The sequence below is a fragment of the Oncorhynchus clarkii genome, chromosome 27 (assembly GCF_045791955.1).
Source record: "Oncorhynchus clarkii lewisi isolate Uvic-CL-2024 chromosome 27, UVic_Ocla_1.0, whole genome shotgun sequence".
Taxonomy (NCBI): domain Eukaryota; kingdom Metazoa; phylum Chordata; class Actinopteri; order Salmoniformes; family Salmonidae; genus Oncorhynchus; species Oncorhynchus clarkii.
Window position 1 is genome coordinate 8,817,974 of NC_092173.1, and position 22,663 is coordinate 8,840,636.

At 41.7% G+C, this 22,663-nt stretch overlaps 1 protein-coding gene across 3 annotated transcripts; it reads right to left on the bottom strand.

Annotated features, from left to right (window-relative positions):
• Nucleotides 1-74: 74 nt before the first annotated feature.
• Nucleotides 75-21,916, bottom strand: LOC139385626 (transcription elongation factor SPT5). Of its 3 annotated transcripts, none has more exons than XM_071130847.1 (30): nt 21,856-21,916; nt 21,311-21,430; nt 20,713-20,869; nt 20,541-20,606; nt 19,530-19,544; nt 16,256-16,325; nt 16,076-16,141; nt 15,900-15,965; nt 15,783-15,813; nt 15,615-15,683; nt 15,179-15,430; nt 14,981-15,070; nt 14,819-14,889; nt 14,605-14,710; nt 14,397-14,490; nt 14,146-14,282; nt 10,300-10,455; nt 10,033-10,179; nt 9,615-9,761; nt 8,505-8,630; nt 8,286-8,370; nt 7,995-8,105; nt 7,338-7,440; nt 7,095-7,222; nt 6,876-6,981; nt 6,343-6,501; nt 6,014-6,182; nt 962-1,165; nt 599-694; nt 75-467 (listed from the first exon to the last, which is right to left on the bottom strand). In XM_071130847.1, the coding sequence occupies exons 2-30, from the start codon at nt 21,395-21,397 to the stop codon at nt 327-329; spliced, it is 3,255 nt and encodes a 1,084-aa protein (XP_070986948.1). In that variant the 5' UTR covers nt 21,398-21,430; nt 21,856-21,916; the 3' UTR covers nt 75-326. The 3 variants fall into 3 exon arrangements, with proteins under 3 accessions (XP_070986948.1, XP_070986949.1, XP_070986947.1); XM_071130848.1 differs by having other exon boundaries at nt 19,530-19,541; nt 21,793-21,911; XM_071130846.1 differs by having other exon boundaries at nt 21,793-21,911.
• Nucleotides 21,917-22,663: the final 747 nt, after the last annotated feature.

Genomic DNA, 22,663 nt, shown 5'->3' on the forward strand with positions numbered 1-22,663 from the left:
CAAAACCCTTTAAGCGTATTTTAAAGCACCTTATTGTTACCTATATACAAAATGCAATGTTTTTAAAGACACCACACATTGAAACAGTTCACATTTATTGACATAGTATACTCTCACCCAAAAGGTAGTTTCTAAACCAAAAATGTAAAGCAATAGACAAAAAATTACAATCACAGAGCACTAAAAACCGATGGGATTTCACTAAGACCACACATTTGACTAAATGAGAAAAAAAAATCTCACTTTAATCTTTGATAGTGAACATATTCTGCTTGTTTTGAGTGACGCTGCTTTGCAGTGAGGGCGTGAGGTTGGGGTGTGATGGCTCAGAGCTCCAGTTTGCCAAGGAAGCGGAGGTTGAGAATCTTCAGCTGGTCATCCAGCTCCATCCTTACAATGCCGTCGTCCCCGTCGATACTCAGTAGGATCCCCGTGGCCTCGCGGTCCTCCCCTAGAATCACCTTCACCTGGAGAGAAGACAACACACCATGAGCAGCCAGGGCCTTATGAACCCAAAGAACCATGCATCTATGCACTGCCCAGTTTCCCAAGACCCCTGTGAGCTCAAAAGGGGTGTTGTTTTGAGAAGAAGCCTTACCTTGTTGTTCTTAGTTGGGGTGACAGGCTCCAGGTGTTCACTGGAGATGCTCACCACCTTCTCTGTGTCCTGGAGGAAGACGGAGCACATGCCACCCTGAGGAAGGACAAGATGCATCAGGTCATCGATGGAGTACATGGTTCAGAGCATTCATGATGTGTTTGATAGAACAAACTCATCAACGTAACACATGGTTAAGACAGGTAAAGGGGGGCTCAGCCCCCTCGAATGAGACATGAGATCCCCTATATGTCTAACCTGGGGGGGTGGGGTCTAATTTAACCGTTCTCCTATGTGTTTATACTATAATAACAATATATAATAATAACAACGTGGAGAGGTGGTGTGATCTTTGCTACTCACCGTGACACTGCGAATGATGCCTGTCTGGTTAACCACCTGGCTGTCCAGGAAGGTGTCTTTAACGCGCACCAGGATGTCGGTGGTGACCCAGTCGCAAGAGGTCTGGTCGATGTTGGAGCCGGGGGTGTGGGGATTGTAGCCGCCCGGGGAGGGGGCGCCGGGGGTCATGGGGCTGTAGCCTACCGGGCTGGGGCTCGGACTGGCCTGGGTCGACAGTAGGAGACAAAGATCAAAACCGGGATTCTTGCGATGGAACTTAGGCTTAAGAGTGTTTTACCCGACGCATCGTTCCTACAGCAGCCGAAGACGTAACGCTCATTTTTCAAAACACCACGCAGAGAGAACATAGTATAGTTGTTGGAGCATGTGTCCATACTGATGGGATCAAATAAAAGGCTGCTCTCTGATCAGTTTTCTTTTCAAATCTTACTTAGACACCTTAAAGGAAAACACTTAACTCGTAAGTTTACATAAACTAGTTTTAATGACTCTAACCTAAGCGTTTCAACCACTCCACAAATTTCTTGTTAAACTATAGTTTTGGCAATTCGGTAATTCTTTCCAAAAATTGTATCACAATTCAAGTGGGTCAGAAGTTTATATACACAAAGTTGACTGTGCCTTTAAACAGCTTGAAAAATTCCAGAATATGTCATGGCTATAGAAGCTTCTGATAGGCTAATTGACATCATTTGAGTTAATTGGAGGTGTACCTATGGATGTATTTCAAGGCCTACCTTCAAATTCAGTGCTTGACATCATGGGAAAATCAAAAGAAATCAACCAAGACCTCAGGAAAAAAAATTGTAGACCTCCACAAGTCTGGTTCATCATTGGGAGCAATTTCCAAATGCCTGAAGGTACCACATTCATCTGTACAAACAATAGTACGCAAGTATAAACACCATGGGACCATGCAGCCATCATACTGCTCAGGAAGGAGACACGTTCCATCTCCTAGAGATGAACGTACTTTGGTGCGAAAAGTGCAAATCAATCCCAGAACAACAGCAAAGGACTTTGAAGATGCTGGAGGAAACAAGTACAAAAGTATCTACATCCACAGAAAAACGAGTCCTATATCAACATAACCTGAAAGGCCGCTCAGCAAGGAAGAAGCCACAAAACCGCCATAAAAAAGCCAGTGTACGGTTTGCAACTGCACAAGGGGACAAAGATCGTACTTTTTTGAGAAATGTCTTCTGGTCTGATGAAACAACAATATAACTGTTTGGCCATAATGACCATCCCTATGTTTGGAGGATAAAGGGAGAGGCTTGCAAGCTGAAGAACACCATCCCAACCGTGAAGCACAGGGGTGGCACCATCATATTGTGGGGGTACTTTGCTGCAGGAGGGACTGGTGCACTTCACAAAATAGATGGCATCATGAGGCAGGGAAATTATGTGGATATATTCATGCAACATCTCAAGACATTAGTCAGGAAGTTAAAGCTTGGTCGCAAATGGGTCTTCCAAATGGACAATGACCCCAAGCATACTTCCAAAGTTGTGGCAAAATGGCTTAAGGACAACAAAGTCAATTTATTGGAGTGGCCATCACAAAGCCCTGACCTCAATCCTGTAAAATATTTGTGGGCAGGACTGAAAAAGCATGTGTAAGCAAGGAGGCCTACAAACCTGACTCAGTTACACCAGCTGTCAGGAGGAATGGGCCAAAATTCACCCAACTTATTGTGGGAAGCTGGTGGAAGGCTACCCGAAACGTTTGACCCAAGTTAAACAATTTAAAGGCAATGCTACCAAATACTAATTGAGTGTATATAAACTTCTGACACACTTGGAACGGGTCATATATATCATATATATTAAGACAATAATTACAGACCTAGGCAGTATTTAAAAATTAGCAACAGAACTTGATTGAACATGAAATTGATTTCAATATATAAGCCTATGTAGCCTACTGTATTCATCTTTTAATGCAGACATCCCAGTTCAACTTAGCCTACACTTGTTTGAATCAATTGCAAAGACATTGGCACAGTTGTATTTATAGTGAACTTCGTTGAAGTTATCAGCAGTCAAAGAGACGGATAAATATCTTGATTATATGTTTAGCAGAGAACTAAGTATAAGGTAACACAGAAGGGAAAGAACGCATCTGGACCACAAGAATAGTGGAGGCTGTCAGTAATTAACAAGAGTTCTAGGGAACTTATTAGCCTTTTGGGAAACTGGATACAGATCAGCATTTAAACGCGTTTGACCCTAAAAGAAATTCCCCCTGGCAAGACCTTACATTTTATAAACAAAGTCTTAGCGGGAAAGAATGAGCCCACACAATGTCAACACACTGAATGCTACAACTGCATATTGCATCAACCTTAAAGAGAAATAAATACTAGAGACAGATGTCTGGGAAATATGACGTGTGTGGCAGGGCTCGACATTAACCCAGCCCCCCCCCGCAAAAAAAGGTTGGACAAGAAGAATATAACCCCTTAGCCTAAATTCGTTGTGGCATGCACTCTACAAGGTGTCATAAGTGTTCCACAGGGATGCTGGCCCATGTTGACTCCAAGGCTTCCCACAGTTGTGTCTAGTTGGCTGGATGTCCTTTGGGTGGTGCACCATTCTTGATACACAGGAAACTGTGTTGTAGTTCTTGACATAAACCGCTGTGCCTGGCACCTACTACCATACCCCATTCAAAAGGCACATATGTTTTTTTTGTCTTGCCTATTCACCCTCTGAATGGCACACATACACAATCCATATCTCAATTGTCTCAAGGCTTCAAATCATTCTTTACCCCATCTCCTCCCCTTCATCTACACTGTTTGGAGTGGATTTAACAAGTGACATCAATTAAGGGATCAATGATTTCACCTGGTCAGTCCGTCACGGAAAGAGATATTCATCCGCCACGGATATTTTGTAAACTCTGTGTAGATTTAAGTTGTCCAAATTGACAAAAACTATTTCAAACAATTACTCCAATCAGAATTTGATCAGAGAAGCCAACAATGGAATAATATTCAAATCTATTTTTCATATACAGTACCAGTCAGAAGTTTGGACACACCTACTTATTCCAGGGTTTTTCTTAATTTTTTACTATTTTCTACATTGTAAAATAACAGTGAAGACATCAAAACTATGAAATAACACATATGGAATCATATAGTAACCAAAAAAGTAGTCACCCGTTGCCTTGACAGATTTGCACACTCTTGGCATTCTCTCAACCACCTTCATGAGGTAGTCAAACTGGAATGCATTTCAATTAACAGGTGTGCCTTCTTAAAAGTTAATTTGTGGAATTTCCTTCCTTCCTTAATGCATTTGAGCCAATTAGTTGTATTGTGACAAGGTAGGAGTGGTAGTATTTTACCCTATTTGGTAAAAGACTAAGTCCAGAAATGCAAAGAGTGTGCAAAGCTGTCATCAAGGCAAAGGGTGGCTACTTTGATGTTTTAATTTTTTTAATATTTTTATTGTATTTTAAATTGTACCCACTTTTTCTCCCCAATTTCGTGGTATCCAATTGTTAGTAGCTACTATCTTGTCCCATCGCTACAACTCCCATACGGGCTCGGGAGAGACAAAGGTCGAAAGTCATGCGTCCTCCGATACACAACCCAACCAACCCGCACTGCTTCTTAATACAGCGTGCATCAAACCCGGAAGCCAGCCGCACCAATGTGTCTGAGGAAACACCGTGCACCCGGCAACCTTGGTTAGCGTGCACTGCGCCCGGCCCGCCACATGAGTGGCTGGTGCGCAACGAGACAAGGATATCCCTACTGGCGAAACCCTCCCTAACCCGGACGACGCTAGGCGAACCCAGAGTCTCTGTTGGCACAGCCCTTAACCACTGCGCCACCCGGGAGGCCTCATTTTGATTTGCTTAACACTTTTTGGGGGTTACTACATGATTCCATGTGTGTTATTTCATAGTTTTGATGTCTTCACTATTATTCTACAATGTAGAAAATAGTAAAAATAAAAGCCCTTGAATGAGTAGGCGTGTCCAAACTTTGGACTGGTACTGTACATGAATAAAGAAAAAGGCTTACATATCCAAAGTGGAGGTGATATGCAGATTGGCTACAGCTTCATGGCCAAACCGATGCTGACATGAGGGAGGTGGCAAACATTTTTGCCAAACTTTAATGACACTTCTAATTAGATAAATATAGGCTAAACACCAGTCATGTTTGACAAATATAAGGAAGGATAATAAAAATGAACGCCTAAAGGCTTGATTCTGTTGACGGGCACAAGTCATCACAAGAGAGTGAAGGACAGTGCTTTTTGCACATCACCCAACTTGAATCTGAGCAATGCGGTCAACATTTTAAAAACCATTTAACAATAAACTTAATTGTTTAAAACCTGGAAGTTTAATGTGATTTGATGAAGCATGTCTTAACTTGTTTCAAAGAAGCTTAGTCCTATGCTCCATTGTTTTCCAATTTAACTTGTGTTATTGTCAAGCAGCCAAAAGGCACAATCCTGGTCATATTAGTAACCCATGCTAGTTGCTGCACCTTTAGATCCCCCATCTTCATTTCTAATGGATATTCTCTGTCACGTGAAAACGCTTGTGAGTGCGGTGTGCTTTTGAGAACGGTGTTTTCCCACCAATTGCACTTTGGAATATTCATGTGTAGCCTACAGCCATCAACATTTTAAGCTGAACGGTTTGATCGCTTGCATCAGCCTTATTGCTTTAAAGTTTTTTTGGGGGGGGATTTGTCATGTTTTCTCGTCCCAGGGACGACGCCCTTAATTTCAAGCACTAGAGGGAATTATTTTATAAAAGACATAAAATGTATTTGGTTGTGATGGTTATGTTCCAATATTTTCATAGGCTACCAGGCGTGGCCCACCATCCTCCAGGGGAGCCTTGAAGGGGCAGTGTTGTATTTTGAGACAGGCTTGAATACATTTGTCTGATACATTCATTTTATTTTGTAAAATGGTTCCTTGCATCAGTGACGTAGAAATGGTGTTAAGTAAAAAAAAATTAAAAAAATCCTACTAAGTGGTTAAAAAGCTAATGTCAAGCATGGTGGGTCTTACCTGATATGCCATGGGTGAGGGGGTGGGGTGGTAGCTGGCTGGTGAGTGTGTGTTTTGGTAGCCCACTGGGCTGGGTGCCACCTGATGGTAACTCTGAGGACTGGGGCTGGGCTGGTACGAGCCCTGTGGGGAGGGGGCAGCGTACGGCGAGTACTGTTCTGTGTTGTACCTGAGGAACACACACACAGTGGACTTGGCTAGGACAGAGAAAATCAAATCCACATTGAGCAGTTGATCGCCACTGTAAAAGGGGCCTAGAGACATTGAAGACGACAGGAAACAAACAAAAATATTGTGTGTGTGTGTGTGTGTGTGTGTGTGTGTCTCACATGGCTGGGGTGCCTGGTGTCTGGGGGTTGTACTGGGGGTTGACCTGGGGTGACGGCACCTCTGGGTAGCCGGGGGTCTGGGGGTTAGGCGTGCCCCCGTAGCCCTGAGGGGACGGGGAGGGCTCGTCATCATAACCAAACTCATAGTCGTCATCCGCCCTGAAACCAGAGGAACAGGTTAAAGACTGCTTCCAAAAAATCATCCTATTAGGGAAACATCTTCTCAGGATCTGTAGTAAGTACAGACAAGAGCTGTATTCAACTTTGACACAAAAGACCAAGACCAACAAACCCTTCTCAACCATAGACTGATGAGGGACTTTCACACATTTATTTTTTCTACTAATCTTTCATTGAATATTTTTCTGTAGCTGAAACATTGTTGAGGAGAGCTGGCAAGAACTCTATTTTCATTGTACTTGTGGACACACCCATATGGTTGGCATATGACAAAGACACTTTGCTTTGACATGACAGAGAGAGCCCTATACAACACAAGCTGGGCCTCCAGGCTGCCAGGACGTGTAGCCTACCTGGACGGTGTGTTGGGGTTGTTGGGGTCCCACGCTCCGCTCTGCCCCGGCGTCCTGCTCCCATCATGCAGCGGCGTCTGCGAGCCGTAGTGAGGAGTACGGCTCCCTGTGGGGAACAAGAATCACCACAATGAGAACAAGCTATACTGCAGGTCATGGGGGTATATATTCTGACGGAGGTCCATAGAGGTATTCCCTTGGTGGGGGTGTGCGTCTCACCATCGTGTAAGGGGGTCTGAGAGCCGTACATAGGGGTACGGGAGCCTGTCCCGTACATGGGGGTCTGGGAACCGTACATGGGGGTGCGTCCGTGGGTGGAAGTCATTCCTCCATGCCTCTTGGCTCCCCTGAACATAACAAAAACACGTCAACACTCAATAACACTTAAAAGGTGAAATATTGCATTAATATAAAACTGAATTCACAATATATCACTGTAATATATCTGTGATGTGAACAAACATTGTGGTGAGACGCTGTCGGTCCACAGAGATGGTCTGGCATGTCGAGTGCAGTTCCACTCTGGCTGTCGACTCTGTGGCGTCCTTCACCACTCCAATATACCCTGAGAAATAATGGCAACGGTTAAGCCAAAAGATACCCCAATGTGAATAAGAAGGATTAAGTGTTGGAACTCAAACACCCATGGTGCAACAGCATCTTCTGCAAAACGTGCCTATTGTTCATTCTATGGCAGAAGATAACGCTGTCTGGTTCCCATGTGACATAAACTGAGAAACTAGTGTGTATTCACATGCTTTGAACTCATTGAGAACTCAGATTGGCTAATGGCAAACAAGCTGCGTCAACCATAAACTGAAAGTACACGTATCAGGCTCTCAAACAAATTATATTGTTAGAAATATCTATTGTTTATTAAAAAAATAAATAATTAGAAATAAAATTATATTTTTCTGTTGCATTTGCCGCCGAAAATGCTGTTACTGAGATCATTTCAATAGTATGCGATGTCAGATTTCAGCATGTGGGAGAAGTCGGAGCTCAGAGATGATAAATGTGTTTTCCACTAGTAATTACCAGAAGAGGTGTTCAAGCAGATTTTTCACAGTTGTAAGTTGATATTTACTAATTTACGAGATGTTATGAACGCAGCATTACCCTTGTATGGTCCCTGGGAGATGCGGACGGTCTGTCCAATCAGGTCGTTGTCCCTCCTGCCCCGGCCACGCCCCATCTGTCCTCCACCTCCACCGCCCCTCTGCTGCTGGCCTGAAGGAGAGGACAGGGGTTGTTTAAGACTTCTGGCCTGATAGTAGTTTAGTGTTGTATCCTGCACTAAGAGTCCGTTCTCTAATATCTACAAATGAACAACAGCTGTGCAATAAACAGTTTATGATGACTGGGTCTATCAACACATGATCTCTGTGAGCTGAGCTGTACTCTACTCACCACCACCACCTGGATGCATAGGGCTGCTGATGCGTGGACTCATAGGCGCGAAACCTCCCACAGTGAAGTTGGTGACATCTCGGGGCTATAGCCAAAGAATGGAAGAATCAGATGTCAACAACACCTCCGATGGGTCCGACTGGAGAAGGTTAAGAGTAGATGGAAGACTTGAACGTGATGTAAAAGTGGTGATGCGGTGAAAGCGAGTGGGAGACTGACCTTGGAGCCCCCGGCCAGCACCACGTGGCGTGTCTTGCAGACAAACATGCCCCCGTTCTCCACCAGCTTCTTGCAGTGCAAGAAGGCAAAGCCTCGGAAAATGTGGCGGATCTCCCCCTCACGCCCCTGGCAAACAAACCACACACCACTTATATGCTAACAATCTATTCATGCTAATCGTACCTCGTGCAAATAGAAAAACAGCTCGAGATGGGGCAATATGGCCTAAAACTCAACATACAGTCCCATTTTGAGCATGAAAAGGCTCTTCAAGCCAACTGCTACAAATGTGTTAATGAGGGAAGAAACTAGCTTTGAAAGTACAGTAGCCAAACCTAGATGGAGGCCAATAGTAGAGCCCTAGAAAATTTTACATTTTTTGCTTAATTCCGTTTAGTTTCCCCCCAAATGACATTTTCCAGTTTTCAGATCCTCGCACTCTTTAAAAATCAGGATACAAAAACAACATTGTACGTTCTAAGTCCACAACAAGGCTTAAATAACATCAGGAAACCACATTTAACGTCTGGGGAAAATCTAAGGAATTTTCATTTTTGGGTACAGATGCTCTTTAACGGCAAAATACTTTTGGTTAGCAGTGTTTCTATAGCGCACGTGTGATTGCAGACTTTGCTAAACAACTCGACACTAGAATGATGCAAATAATTAGGATTATTCTGCCAAGTAGACAGACTACTTTGTAGTTAACATTTAATTAAGGTTTTTTGGAAATCTTTTCCATCTACCAGAACCCAGTTCTCATTAGCATCATCGCTAACGGCTACACAAAGTGGTGCTGTAGACAAACGCACTCACAGATAGAGGCAATTCTGTGTTGACTCTTCAGAAAGTAAGAATCACTGATGCATTTTGTCAATGTATTATGATAATCTTAGGCAAATTAATAAAGTGTTCTAATAAGTTCAATATGTTTATTTGATTTCCTACCAACATATACATTTTGAAATATTGTTGAATTACGTTTTAATGTCTGGATTCCGTGATTCCGTCCGCATTGATTTTATAGGGCCCTACTATAGCTGGAGTTGAGAAATACATTTTCTATGAGTTTAGACCTACAGAAAGCAGAACTGTGGTCGTGAATCTTACCGAGTGTGGCCCGTCGATGACCTTGACGATGTCTTTGACGTGGATATTGTTCTGCTCAGAGTCCAGTGCCACGGCAAAGCGGTTGTCTTTCCGTCGATTCACTGCCTGGTGACGCACTGTCAGCACCTTGCCATGCATGTTGAGGACCTGGGGAGAAGAGGAGGAATACATGTGTGAGCCCTATAGGGATTCTCAGGGATTTAGGCTCATCGGTCACAATTTAATATACGTTACATAAGGAACCAATTGTAAAATTGCACAATATCACACAAGTACCCATTCCAAGAACAGATGAAATGGGACAAAACATCTTTCCAGCAGGCACGACTCTAAGCCCACATACCCAATCGCTTATGAAAGAATGTTAAGTTTGCCTAGATCTGAACCTGATTATTTCTGTAAGATTAAAGATAACAACCTGGAATGTCTCCCTCTCCAGCCTGACAATAACTCCCACGGTCTGGGGGTCCAGTTGGACCAACTCCCCCCACTCGTGCTGGCCCCCAGCATCTACCCCTGATGCCGTCTCAGAGCACAGCTGCAAGTCCCTGGGCAGGACCTTCAACTGTAGAGCACACACACCCACGTAACATCGATAATGGTTCACTGAAGTTACATGGGAATAAGCAAAAACATCATTATAACAAACGTTGATATCAGAGTCCAATAATGTGACGTTGCTTACCTCGTGCATGGTGAGGTCAGAGAAGAGGATGACAAAGTTCTCCTCCACACGTACGATGAGGCCGGTGTCACCCTCGTAGCGGCCTGCTATCACCTTGACGTGGTCACCCATACGGAAGTACTTCCTCAGCTCGTGGGCCGGGAACTCCAGAGGATCCTGCACACAGACCAGGCATTAATGACAAACCATTATTTTGCATCAGTGCCGTTGAGAATGAACAGAACACAGTGGGAATGTCTGGTTGCCTCGTGAATGTGTTGATCCTGTAATTCTATCCGTCCCACATTTCTGGGAAACCTAATGTCTTCATCATGCTCTGATGTTATGTTGCTGGTATTTCTCTCTAACTTCCAGTTTATGTGGCTTGACTAATAAATACCACCAGACTAGAGGTCGACCGATTATGATTTTTAAACGCCGATACCGATTATTGGAGAACCAAATAAAGCCGATACCGATTAATTGGCCTATTTTTTACATGTATTTGTAATAATGACTATTACAACAATACTGAATGAACACTTATTTTAACTTAATATAACACATAAATAAAAATCCATTTAGCCTCAAATAAATAATGAAACATGTTCAATTTGGTTTAAATAATGCAAAGACAAAGTGTTGGAGAAGAAAGTAAAAGTGCAATATGTGCCATGTAAAAAAGCGAATGTTTAAGTTCCTTGCTCAGAACACGAGAACATATGAAAGCTGGTGGTTCCTTTTAACATGAGACTTCAATATTCCAAGGTAAGAGGTTTTAGGTTGTAGTTAATATAGTATTTATAGGACTATTTCTTTCTATACCATTTGTATTCCATATCCCTTTGACTATTGGATGTTCTTATAGGCACTTTAGTATTGCCAGTGTAACAGTATAGCTTCCGTCCCTCTCCTCGCCCCTACCTGGGCTCGAACCAGGAACACATCGACAACAGCCACCCTCGAAGCAGCGTTACCCATGCAGAGCAAGGGGAACAACTACTCCAAGTCTCAGAGCGAGTGATGTTTGAAACGCTATTAGCGCACACCCCACTACCTGGCTAGCCATTTCACATCGGTTACACCAGCCTAATCTCGGGAGTTGATAGGCTTGAAGTCATAAACAGCTCAATGCTTGAAGCACAGTGAAGAGCTGCTGGCAAAACGCACTAAAGTGCTGTTTGAATGAATGCTTACGAGCCTGCTGCTGCCTACCATTGCTCAGTCAGACTGCTCTATCAAATCATAGACTTAATTATGACATAACACACAGAAATTAATATGGTCGAATCCGGAAACTATCATTTCGGAAACAAAACGTTTATTATTATCGCATATACCCTGACTCTGCGAGCAATGAACGCAAGAGAAGTGACACAATTTCACCTGGTTTATATTGCCTGCTAACCTGAATTTCTTTTAGCTAAATATGCAGGATTAAAAATGTATGCTTCTGTGTATTGATTTTAAGAAAGGCATTGATGTTTATGGTTAGGTACACGTAGGAGCAACGACAGTCCTTTTTCCGCGAATGCACACCGCATCGATTATATGCAACGCAGGACATGCTAGATAAACTAATAACATCATCAACCATGTGTAGTTAACTTGTGATTATGATTGATTGTTTTTTATAAGATGAGTTTAATGCTAGCTAGCAACTTACATTGGCTTCTTACTGCATTCGCGTAACAGGCAGGCTCCTCGTGGAGTGCAACGAAAGGCAGGTGGTTAGAGCGTTGGACTAGTTAGCTGTAAGGTTGCAAGATTGAACCCCCGAGCTGACAAGGTAAAACATCTGTTGTTCTGCCACTGAACAAGGCAGTTAACCCACCGTTCCAAGGCCGTCATTGAAAATAGGAATGTGTTCTTAACTGACTTGCCTAGTTAAATAAAGGTGTACATTTTTTTTTTTTTTAAATGGCCAAATCGGTGTCCAAAAATACCGATTTACGATTGTTTTGAAAACTTGAAATCGGCCATTCCGATTAATCGGTCGACCTCGACACCTGACCCTTCCTATGCAAAAAAGAATCTGGGACCGGACTCACAAAACATTAAAGAAAAATACCTAAGAAGTTAAAAGGAAAAAAATAAGAAGTTCATAAGTGCAATTCCTCAAAATGTTCTTAGGAATTCATAGTTCTTAGGAGCTTCGTAAATATCTTTCCTAAGAACTTCGGAAATATCTTCTTTGTGGCATTGACATTAGTGACGTGCTTGGAACCAATAAATAAGCCTATGTGACAGGGAACATAGGCTTTGGCCCACTATAATGAAGTGTAGATATTTCCATGTATTAATCTGCTTTATGGTCTCGAGAATAAATATATATTATTATTTTTTGGCTCGCAAACTATAAACAAAAACACTTCCCCCCCCAGATTATAGCCATAAGACTATCTATATCACAAATAAAAATGGAAAACCAAGGAAAGTGCAAGAAATCTTCAGCAAACAAGAGCTTGACGACATGGTTCGAGAAAATAGCAGCAGGGAAATTTTGCTGTTGGGGAGACTCGATAACTGCGGGTCACTGCAGAGACCAAAAAAGAGGATGGCCGAGAGAAGACAATTCTGTCTCTGCCATCGGGGGTATGGCAAGGGACAGTGACGCTGTAAAAAAAGTGGTCCGGCATCAAGTTGGCAGCTAAGAAGGGAGCTGACAGAAGCAGGGAGTAGAAGAAGACTGGAGGGGGGGTATCGACCATTCACGTGGACCAGCTGGAGGAGAAGGTGTTGTCCATGATTGGAGAGACGGTGGTAGAAGGACTGTGTGACCGGTAAGTTAGCTTGTCAATTTGCAAAGAAGAACTTGGCTAACTCTAGCTATTTAACACTAGCTAGCTTCATAACGTGCATTTAATTTGTTTTCTTGTTGTATTTAAAATGTCCGGTAGCCAACTTTGTCTGTGGCATTGGCGTAACAAAACGTTAATGGCTACAAAAATATCCAGTTGTTAGAAGACAAGGGTTTAGCTGTCCTAAAGTTAAGTACATTTCCAATAACAAATCCTAAAACATAAGAATCCTATTTTCTTTTCTTTATTAGGAAGAAACATAGGGAAAAAATAAAACTTAATTGAGGAATAGCAACTTTGAACTTTCTTCATATAGTTAAGGAAAAAATGGCAGTTAAGAAGAATCTTATTAAGGTTTTGTGAATCTGGGCCCTGGTTTGTAACCGCTTGACCCCGGGTCATTCATTAGATGTTTTCGAATACCCATACTAACATACTGTATACTACATACTTAACCTGTTAAGCCTATAGGGGCGCTATTTCATTATTGGATAAAAAAACGTGCCCGTTTTAAGCGCAATATTTTGTCACGAAAAGATGCTCGACTATGCATAGAATTGACAGCTTTGGAAAGAACACAGTCTAACGTTTCCAAAACTGCAAAGATTTTATCAATGTAATGCATATTGATGCCGATTTTGACAAATATCGGTCCTAAATGTATTACTTTTTTAAAGATTAAAAAATAAATAAAATGTAGTCCCTCCGTTGATTGCCCACCCCTGGTTTATAGAGGTAGTTCTCATTAAATTCCAATTCATGTGGCTAGAATAATAAATAACAACACATCATTCCTATGCAAAACAAGAATTTGGCTTGTAATGGCTTGACCCAGGGTCCTTGCCTTTGTGTTGCTTTCAACAACATGTAGACTGAATATCTTACTTTAGGGCATGAGAATATCTGCACTAAATTCTGTTGAAAACCTACAGAACATTATGTACTGTTTTGACAATTCTAACCAATGTGAACGTGTTTCCAAACAATTTGAATTTAGGCCCAAATCTAGTAGGACGAATGTGAAATGTCCTCCCAATGTAGTCGCCTGTTTGGCGCTTGCCATTACCTTGAGGTCCTCATGCTTGGGCATGATGGTGATCTTGTTGCCATCCACACTCAGGATTTTGCCCTGCAAGTTGATCAGCTCCCCTTCACACACCTCCACATTGTCCCCGGCCTGGAGGTTGTGCTCACGCTCTTTACCTGTGGTCACACAACAAGACATGTCTCTTACAAAAACAGATACACATGTAAATGAAAACCAGAAAGTAAATACCAAATCTCATGTCCTGAATATGCTTTAGAAGTGGCTGTTACCTGCGGTTTCAGTCACCACCTCGAGATCAATGCCTTCTGGCTGGTCCTCAAACTTCTCCAGCTCCGACAGAGTGGGTTTCACTCCTTCAGTGATCTGTAAAAGACGATAAAAGATAACGAAGACCACTTTTCTGCCCCGTTTTTCCCTATAGGGTTGTCAACAAATGGCCAATAAAACAGTGGTATTGAGGCAACGTGGTCGTCTTACCACAGCAGACATGGCAAAGCTTTTGAAGAGGAACCCTTTGCGGCTGTAGCGGTTAGCTTCAAATATCATGAAGTCTCCATCATGGCTGACATCCCCACCAAGTGACCTGGAAGAAAACACAGTCAGGAAGTAACTGAGGCAACGATCTTACCCATTTAGGATAGCGTAATCAAATCCCCAATAATGATGGTCTTTAAGACATGTTTCTTTGTACCTGATCTTTTCTGCATCGAAGAGTCTCTGGGTTGGTCTCTTGAACTTCTTCCGCTTTGCAAACCAGTCTTTCTGGGAGACAGACAACAAGAAGAGTGTCAGGGGATATCAAAGTGGAGGGTGGTGAGTAAACAGGTGGTGACAGAGTGCTGCTGTTGCTTACCATGCTCATCCGGGCCTTGATTCTGTCCAAATCTATCCTGGGAATCATCTTCAGCGATATCGTGTTTTGACTGGGCTCCACATAGTCCACCTGAAGGAGGAGAATATATGTATGTTTCAAGAATATGATAAGGATATTTACCTATGTCTTCAAAATACATGTCACACCTTTGTCTTCCACGATGTGTTTCATGCGTACCTGGGCGATGTCATCTTTGTAGAGGCCTCTCTTGAGTCGGACCCAGGACTTGGGCTTGAGGTTGGTCACCTCTTTGACCACCTTGAGGACGTCTGTCATCTCCTTGATGGGAACCATCTGCTGGTTCCAGAAGCCCATCCTCAGGTTGCCTATTCCGTCAATTGCAGCTTTGACGTGAGTCTGCTTGTACGACTCTACATAGATGTAACCTTTGACATGTTCGGGAGCCACTACCGACTTGATTTGGAGGGGCTGAGTAGAAATGGTGTATAGGAAATTAAAACAGTTTCACAGGTTGTCAAAGCTCCAATTTTATTTTTGATCTACAAGAGATGTACAGGCTATCAATCGATCAATCATATAAAACACTAAATGCAAACATTAGCATCTTAATACATGGAACATATCCATGCAGAGAATGAGGGCGGGGACATACCGTTTCTGTGAATTGATAGGCAATGAATTTCCTCATCAAGGCAATGGCAGTTGCTCTCTCTTCCCCAATCTGTAATGGCAAAATAATGTTGCATGACATAGGGGGAAAAAGTATAATTGTGTACTGAACTTCTAGATGTCTACCTACACAAAAATATTAGCTCCATACCTTACACTTGACTGTCCAAAGATTAGGATCCCTTTGAAAAAGAAAATATAATACCAAAAAATTGAGAAAAAGTATTTATTTATTTATTATTTCCCATTTTGGTGAAGTGATACATACTTGACACCAGGGAGCAACTGCTGCTGGGTGATGTCATCAGACAGTTCCTCAGAACCCCCGGGAAAACTAAAGGGAATCAAAAACAATATTTCAGTCAAGGGGATAACAAGTCAAATCAATTTTGAAACAAATTTGGGCCAACTATTTCGACAGATTACTACTGTGAAAATACTCACTCATTTCCGGATTGCTTGGCATATTTCCTCATGTAATATTCGCCCAAGGCCTCCTCTCTGGAATCTCTGAAACATCCAAACATTCAAATGTCAGACTTCAAGAACACAGCTCTGCATAGTAACAACTGAAATATCAATGGAAAGAAGCCTAGCCACTCGTAGCCCATTAGAACAAATTACCTCCAGAGGTTCTGCAGCCTGCGGGAACCAGAGTTATCCTCATCCAGGACCACATGGTCAATGTTGGACACTGAAGAGTAAAGCAGACTCATAAATCAAACAAAAAACAATTCAATGTATAAGACTGAACGTAAAAGTTTCCTTCAGTTCAAACAAGTGGTATTTTATGAACCTACACCTACAGTGCATTCGGAGAGTATTCAGACCCCTTCCCCTTTTCCACATTTTGTTACACTACAGCCTTATTCTAAAATTGATTAAATGTTTCCCTCAATCTACAAGCACCCCACAACAACAAAGCAAAAAAAGTTGTTTTAGTATTAAAAATAAAAAACAGAAATACCTTTTTTTAAATAAGTATTCAGACCCTTTGCTATGAGACTTGAAATTGAGCTCAGATGCATCCTGTTCCCATTGATCATCCTTGAGATGTTCCTACAACTTGATTGGAGTCCACCTGTGGTCATTTAACTAGGCAAGTCAGTTAAGAACATTCTTATTTTCAATGACGGCAGAGGAACGGTGGGTTAACTGCCTCGTTCAGGGGCAGAAAGACTGATTTTCACCTTGTCGGCTCGGGGAACCAATCTTGCAACCTTACAGTTAACTAGTCCAACGCAATAACGACCTGCCTCTCTCTCGTTGCACTCCACAAGGAGACTACCTGTTACGCAGTAAGCCAAGGTAAGTTGCTAGCTAGCATTAAACTTATCTTATAAAAAAACAATCATAATCACTAGTTAACTACACATGGTTGATGATATTACTAGATATTATCTAGCGTGTCCTGTGTTGCATATAATCTGACTGAGCATACAAGCATCTAAGTAACTGACTGAGCGGTGGTAGGCAGAAGCAGGCGCGTAAACATTCATTCAAACAGCACTTTTGTGTGTTTTGCCAGCAGCTCTTCCTTGTGCATCAAGCATTGCGCTGTTTATGACTTCAAACCTATCAACTCCCGAGATTAGGTTGGTGTGACCGAAGTGAAATGGCTGGCTAGTTAGCGTGCGCTAATAGCGTTTCAAACTTCACTCGCTCTGAGCCTTGGGGTGGTTGTTTCCCTTGCTCTGCATGGGTAACGCTGCTTCGATGTGGTGGCTGTTGTCGTTGTGTTGCTGGTTCGAGCCCAGGGAGGAGCGAGGAGAGGGACGGAAGCTATACTGTTACACTGGCAATACTAAAGTGCCTATAAGAACATCCAATAGTCAAAGGTTAATGAAATACAAATGGTATAGAGGGAAATAGGCCTATAATAACTACAACCTAAAACTTCTTACCTGGGAATATTGAAGACTCATGTTAAAAGGAACCACCAGCTTTCATATGTTCTCATGTTCTGAGCAAGGAACTGAAACGTTAGCTTTTTTACATGACACATATTGCACTTTTACTTTCTTCTCCAACACTTTGTTTTTGCATTATTTAAACCAAATTGAACATGTTTCATTATCTACTTGAGGCTAAATTGATTTTATTGATGTATTATATTAAGTTAAAATAAGTGTTCATTCAGTATTGTTGTAATTGTCAATATTACAAATGCATTTTAAGAAATATATATATATTTTATTTATAAAATCGGCCGATTAATTGGTATCTGCTTTTTTGGTCCTCCAATAATTGGTATCGGTGTTCAAAAATCATAATCGGTCGACCTCTAGTTAGGACATCTACTTTGTGCATGACACAAGTAATTTTTCCAACAATTGTTTACAGACAGATTATGTCACTTATAATTCACTGTATCACAATTCCAGTGGAAAATACATTTACATACACTAAGTCATGCCTTTAAACAGCTTGGAAAAGCTTCTGTCAGGCTAATTGACATCAAGATCTACCTTCAAACTCAGTGCCTCTTTGCTTGACATCATGGGGAAAATCAAAAGAAATTAGCCAAGACCTCAGAAAACAAAATTGTAGACCTCCACAAGTCTGGTTCATCCTTGGGAGCAAGTTCCAAACGCCTGAAGGTACCACGTTCACCTGTACAAATAATAGTACGCAAGTATAAACACCATGGGACCACGCAGCCGTCATACCTCTCAGGAAGGACGTGTCTCCTAACAACAGCAAAGGCCCTTGTGAAGATGCTGGAGGGAACAGGTACAAAAGTATCTACATCCACAGTAAAACGAGTCCTATATCGACATAACCTGAAAGGCTGCTGAGCAAGGAAGAAGGCACTGCTCAAAAACCGCCATAAAAAAGCCAGACTACGGTTTGCAATTGTACATGGGGACAAAGATCGTACTTTTTGGAGAAATGTCCTCTGGTCTGATGAAACAAAAACGAACAACTGTTTGGCCATAATGGCCTTCATTATGTTTGGAGGAAAAAGGGGGAGGCTTGCAAGCCAAAGAACACCATCCCAGCCATGAAGCACTGGGTGTGGCAGCATCATGTTGTGTGGTGCTTTGCTGCAGGAGGGACTGGTGCCCTTCACAAAATAGATGGAATCATGAGGTAGGAAAATTATGTGGATATACTGAAGCAACATCTCAAGACATCAGTCAAAAAGTTCAATCTTGGTCGCAAATGGGTCTTCCAAATGGACAATGACCCCAAGCTTACTTCCAGAGTTGTGGCAAAATGGGGTAAAGACAACAAAGTCAAGGTATTGGAGTGGCCATCACAAAGCCCTGACCTCAATCCAACAGAAAAGTTGTGGGCAGAAGTGAAAAAGTGTTTGCGAGCAAAGAGGCCTACAAACCTGACTCAGTTACACCAACTCTGTCAGGAGGAATGGGCCAAAATTCACCCAACTTATTGTGGGAAGCTTGTGGAAGGCTACCAGAAACATTTGACCCAAGTTAAACAATTTAAAGGCAATGCTACCAAATACTAATTGAGTGCATGTAAATTTCTGACCAACTGGGAATGTGATGAAATAAATAAAAGCTGAATAAATCATTCTCTACTATTATTCTGACATTTCGCATTCTTAAAATTAAGTGGTGATCCTAACTGACATAAGACAGGGAATTTTTACTAGGATTAAATGTCAGGAATTGTGAAAAACTGAGTTTAAATGTATTTGGCTATGGTGTATGTAAACTTCCGACTTCAACTGTATATACACATTTGCAAACATTTCTAAAAACCTGTTTTTGCTTTGTCATTATGGAGGATCACATTTTAGATTAAGTCTGTAACGTAACAAAATGTGGAAAAAGTCAAGGGGTCTGAATACTTCCCGAATGCACTGTATATCTAGCCGCAAGTGCTAGGTGGGTCTTTTTCCTATTGGAAGAAGATAGATAACACTTACCCTCAGCTTCCTCTGCTCCAGGCCAGCCAGGTTTTGGTAGAGGGAGGAACACACATTAAGAACCAAATGAGATTGTCATGTGCACACAGAGTGGCAAGTGCACAGGTAGGAACAAATTAAAGGAAAAAATAAACATTAATGATGATATAAGACTAGACCAAATGGCACATGAGACTATGGATAATTGTATTGTGGATGATTGTGAGTCTTTGTGATATGGCTGATTGATGTGCCACAAAAAGCTTAAACAATATCAGTTAGCTAATTCACACATATATTAGCTTTCTTCTAACAGGTAGCATTTCAGGCAAATGGTCACATTTGGTTCCCTCTTTGATCATGTAAGTGCCTAGAACACCATGGTCAGATTATTGACAAGTCATAACTCTGCTGGTGTCAGGTTAACATACCATCCAACAACATTTCTACAATATTTTCCTGACTAGTAAATAGGTCACAGCTGTCAAATACAATACTCTAATGTATTACTTCATACAGGTAGTCCAGTTACTATAGGAGTTCCCAATAATGTATTTGCCGTCTGTGCTCCGTTAGATGTGCAGTAGTGCGGAAATGTGGGTGGAGTTATAACATAATGTGACTTGTTGAATGAGATATAACTAATCAATTTAATTAGATACAAGGAAAACAGACAGCAGAAAATCTGGAATTGATTTACCGTTAACTGAAGGAGGCATGCACAAGAAAAGGAATTATTAGCGCAGGTATAACACAGTCAATACTCTCACATATAATAATTTGGGCTTAGATGTTTTGATTGTACTTGTAATGCTTCTCGTCCCTTCTGGAATCCAAACAATACTACAGACTAATCCATCATGCCTAAGCATCTGCACACCACCCATAGGAAAGTTATTTTCTAATAATTTAAACGCAACAAAGTTCATGAACTGAGTCCTCCTCAACAGACAACTACCCCCAACGTTGTTCATTCATAACTCCCTCTTAGGTGTTAGATATCCTCAAACAAGGCAGCATGTGTGACCTCACCTTTCTCCAAAATATCCTCAGCACCTTCCTCCCACGGGTCTTCATCTTCATACTCATCGTCCACATCTAAACAAACCAAAGGGAAAGGGAGAATTTCAGATAGATTCAATGAAAACCTTCTGGTGAGCAAGAACATGTGGACAACTATTATTAGAGTGAAGATTTGGCTTACCGGCTTCATCCAAGATGAAACCTCCATGCCTGGGTTTCTTTCTGGGACGGTCATCATCGTCCTCTTCCTCCTCTTCGTCATACTCCTCATCTGCCAAGTCTTCCCCTTCCTCTTCTGCTGCCTTATCACTGCCAGATAAACTTGCCTGCCCATCTTCCTATTTAGGGGGAAACATTCAAACCACACACAAGTTATGTCAAATGCAGTGAAACTTGCAATGTCAATTTGGAGCCAACCTAGGATATTTGTTAGCATCTATTCGGATACAGTAGAAAATTGAAGGCCATGCATGCACAGGTGTATCTGTTCCACCCACCCATTCAACTGTGCAAGGTCCATCCATGCACAGCCAGGCTAGCTACTTTGGATAGCCCGGGGTTAGCGCTGTGCTGTAACAGATAGCTAGCTGCTTGTTACATTACTTTGGTCTTTATTTATTGTGTGTGTAACGGTGTTGAAAACCCTATCTTACACGAATTACAATGCTACGATTGTGACCAACCTGCTAACAGCTAACTAACGAACGTTAGTTAGATAAGGCGGCTTAATGTTGTTTGCTAGTATGCAGTTTTAGCCAGAACTTTGTTCGCTAGCTTACCTCTGCCTCATTTTTGTCCACCTCCTCGGCTTCGCTGCTTTGTTCACTCTGGTTGTCAGAGAAGTCGCTGTCCTCACTGTCCGACATTCTTGGAGCAGCAGCCTCCTCTTAATTAAGAGACTGAGTTGAAAAACACATTAATTTTAGTTTGCTAACTAACGTCAAACAGTCCTGGCGAGACTTAAACAAATAATTGCTAGCTGCTAACTAGCACTGTACCAACTAGTTAGCCAAAAAGCTGGAGTAAGGATGTTTCAGGATAACAAGCTTAGCTAAGTTATTCTCCAACAATACATGTTGTAGTTAGTTAGTTTATTCAAATAATGTAAACCACCGAAACCATACAGAGAATGTGCAATGTTGATACAAGACAAGGCCTAGTAACCTCCGGATCACGCTAGCAAGCTAACGTTAAGCTAGCAAACAACCCACATTTTCAAGTATATTTTGATAAATACATTCCAAGCATAGCTATGTATTACCTTTCTAAAACGGGCGTCTTGGGGTGGATTTATCTAAAACAAAACAAAAAAATATGGTTTTACCTATATATGTTTTTTGCACTTCCACGTCTTCCTCCGATACACAGAATCACGAGATTTGGAAGGGGTACGAATCAAATTCCCGCGAGGGTTCGAAATCATGGTTCAAACAGTGGTTAAATTGGTGCAGTCTCGTCAACGAGTTTTATTTCAGTGGGTGAGTTTTATTTCAGTGGTCATGTCCACAGCAGAACACCTACTTTGTAATAATAATGGCGAAAATGCATAAAGCTGGCATTGTATGATTTTTAAGTAATTAATTTGCATTTTCAAATCAAATTTTATTTGTCACATACACATGGTTAGCAGATGTTAATGTGAGTGTAGCGAAATGCTTGTGCTTCTAGTTCCGACAATGCAGTAATAACCAACAAGTAATCTAACTAACAATTCCAAAACTACTGTCTTATACACAGTGTAAGGGGATAAAGAATATGTACATAAGGATATATGAATGAGTGATGGTACAGAGCAGCATAGGCAGGATACAGTAGATGGTATCGAGTACAGTATATACATGAGGTGAGTATGTAAACAAAGTGGCATAGTTAAAGTGGCTAGTGATACGTGTATTACATAAGGATGCAGTCGGTGATATAGAGTACAGTATATACGTATGCATATGAGATGAATAATGTAGGGTAAGTAACATTATATAAGGGAGCATTGTTTAAAGTGGCTAGTGATATATTTACATCATTTCCCATCAATTCCCATTATTAAAGTGGCTGGAGTTGAGTCAGTGTCAGTGTGTTGGCAGCAGCCACTCAGTGTTAGTGGTGGCTGTTTAACAGTCTGATGGCCTTGAGAT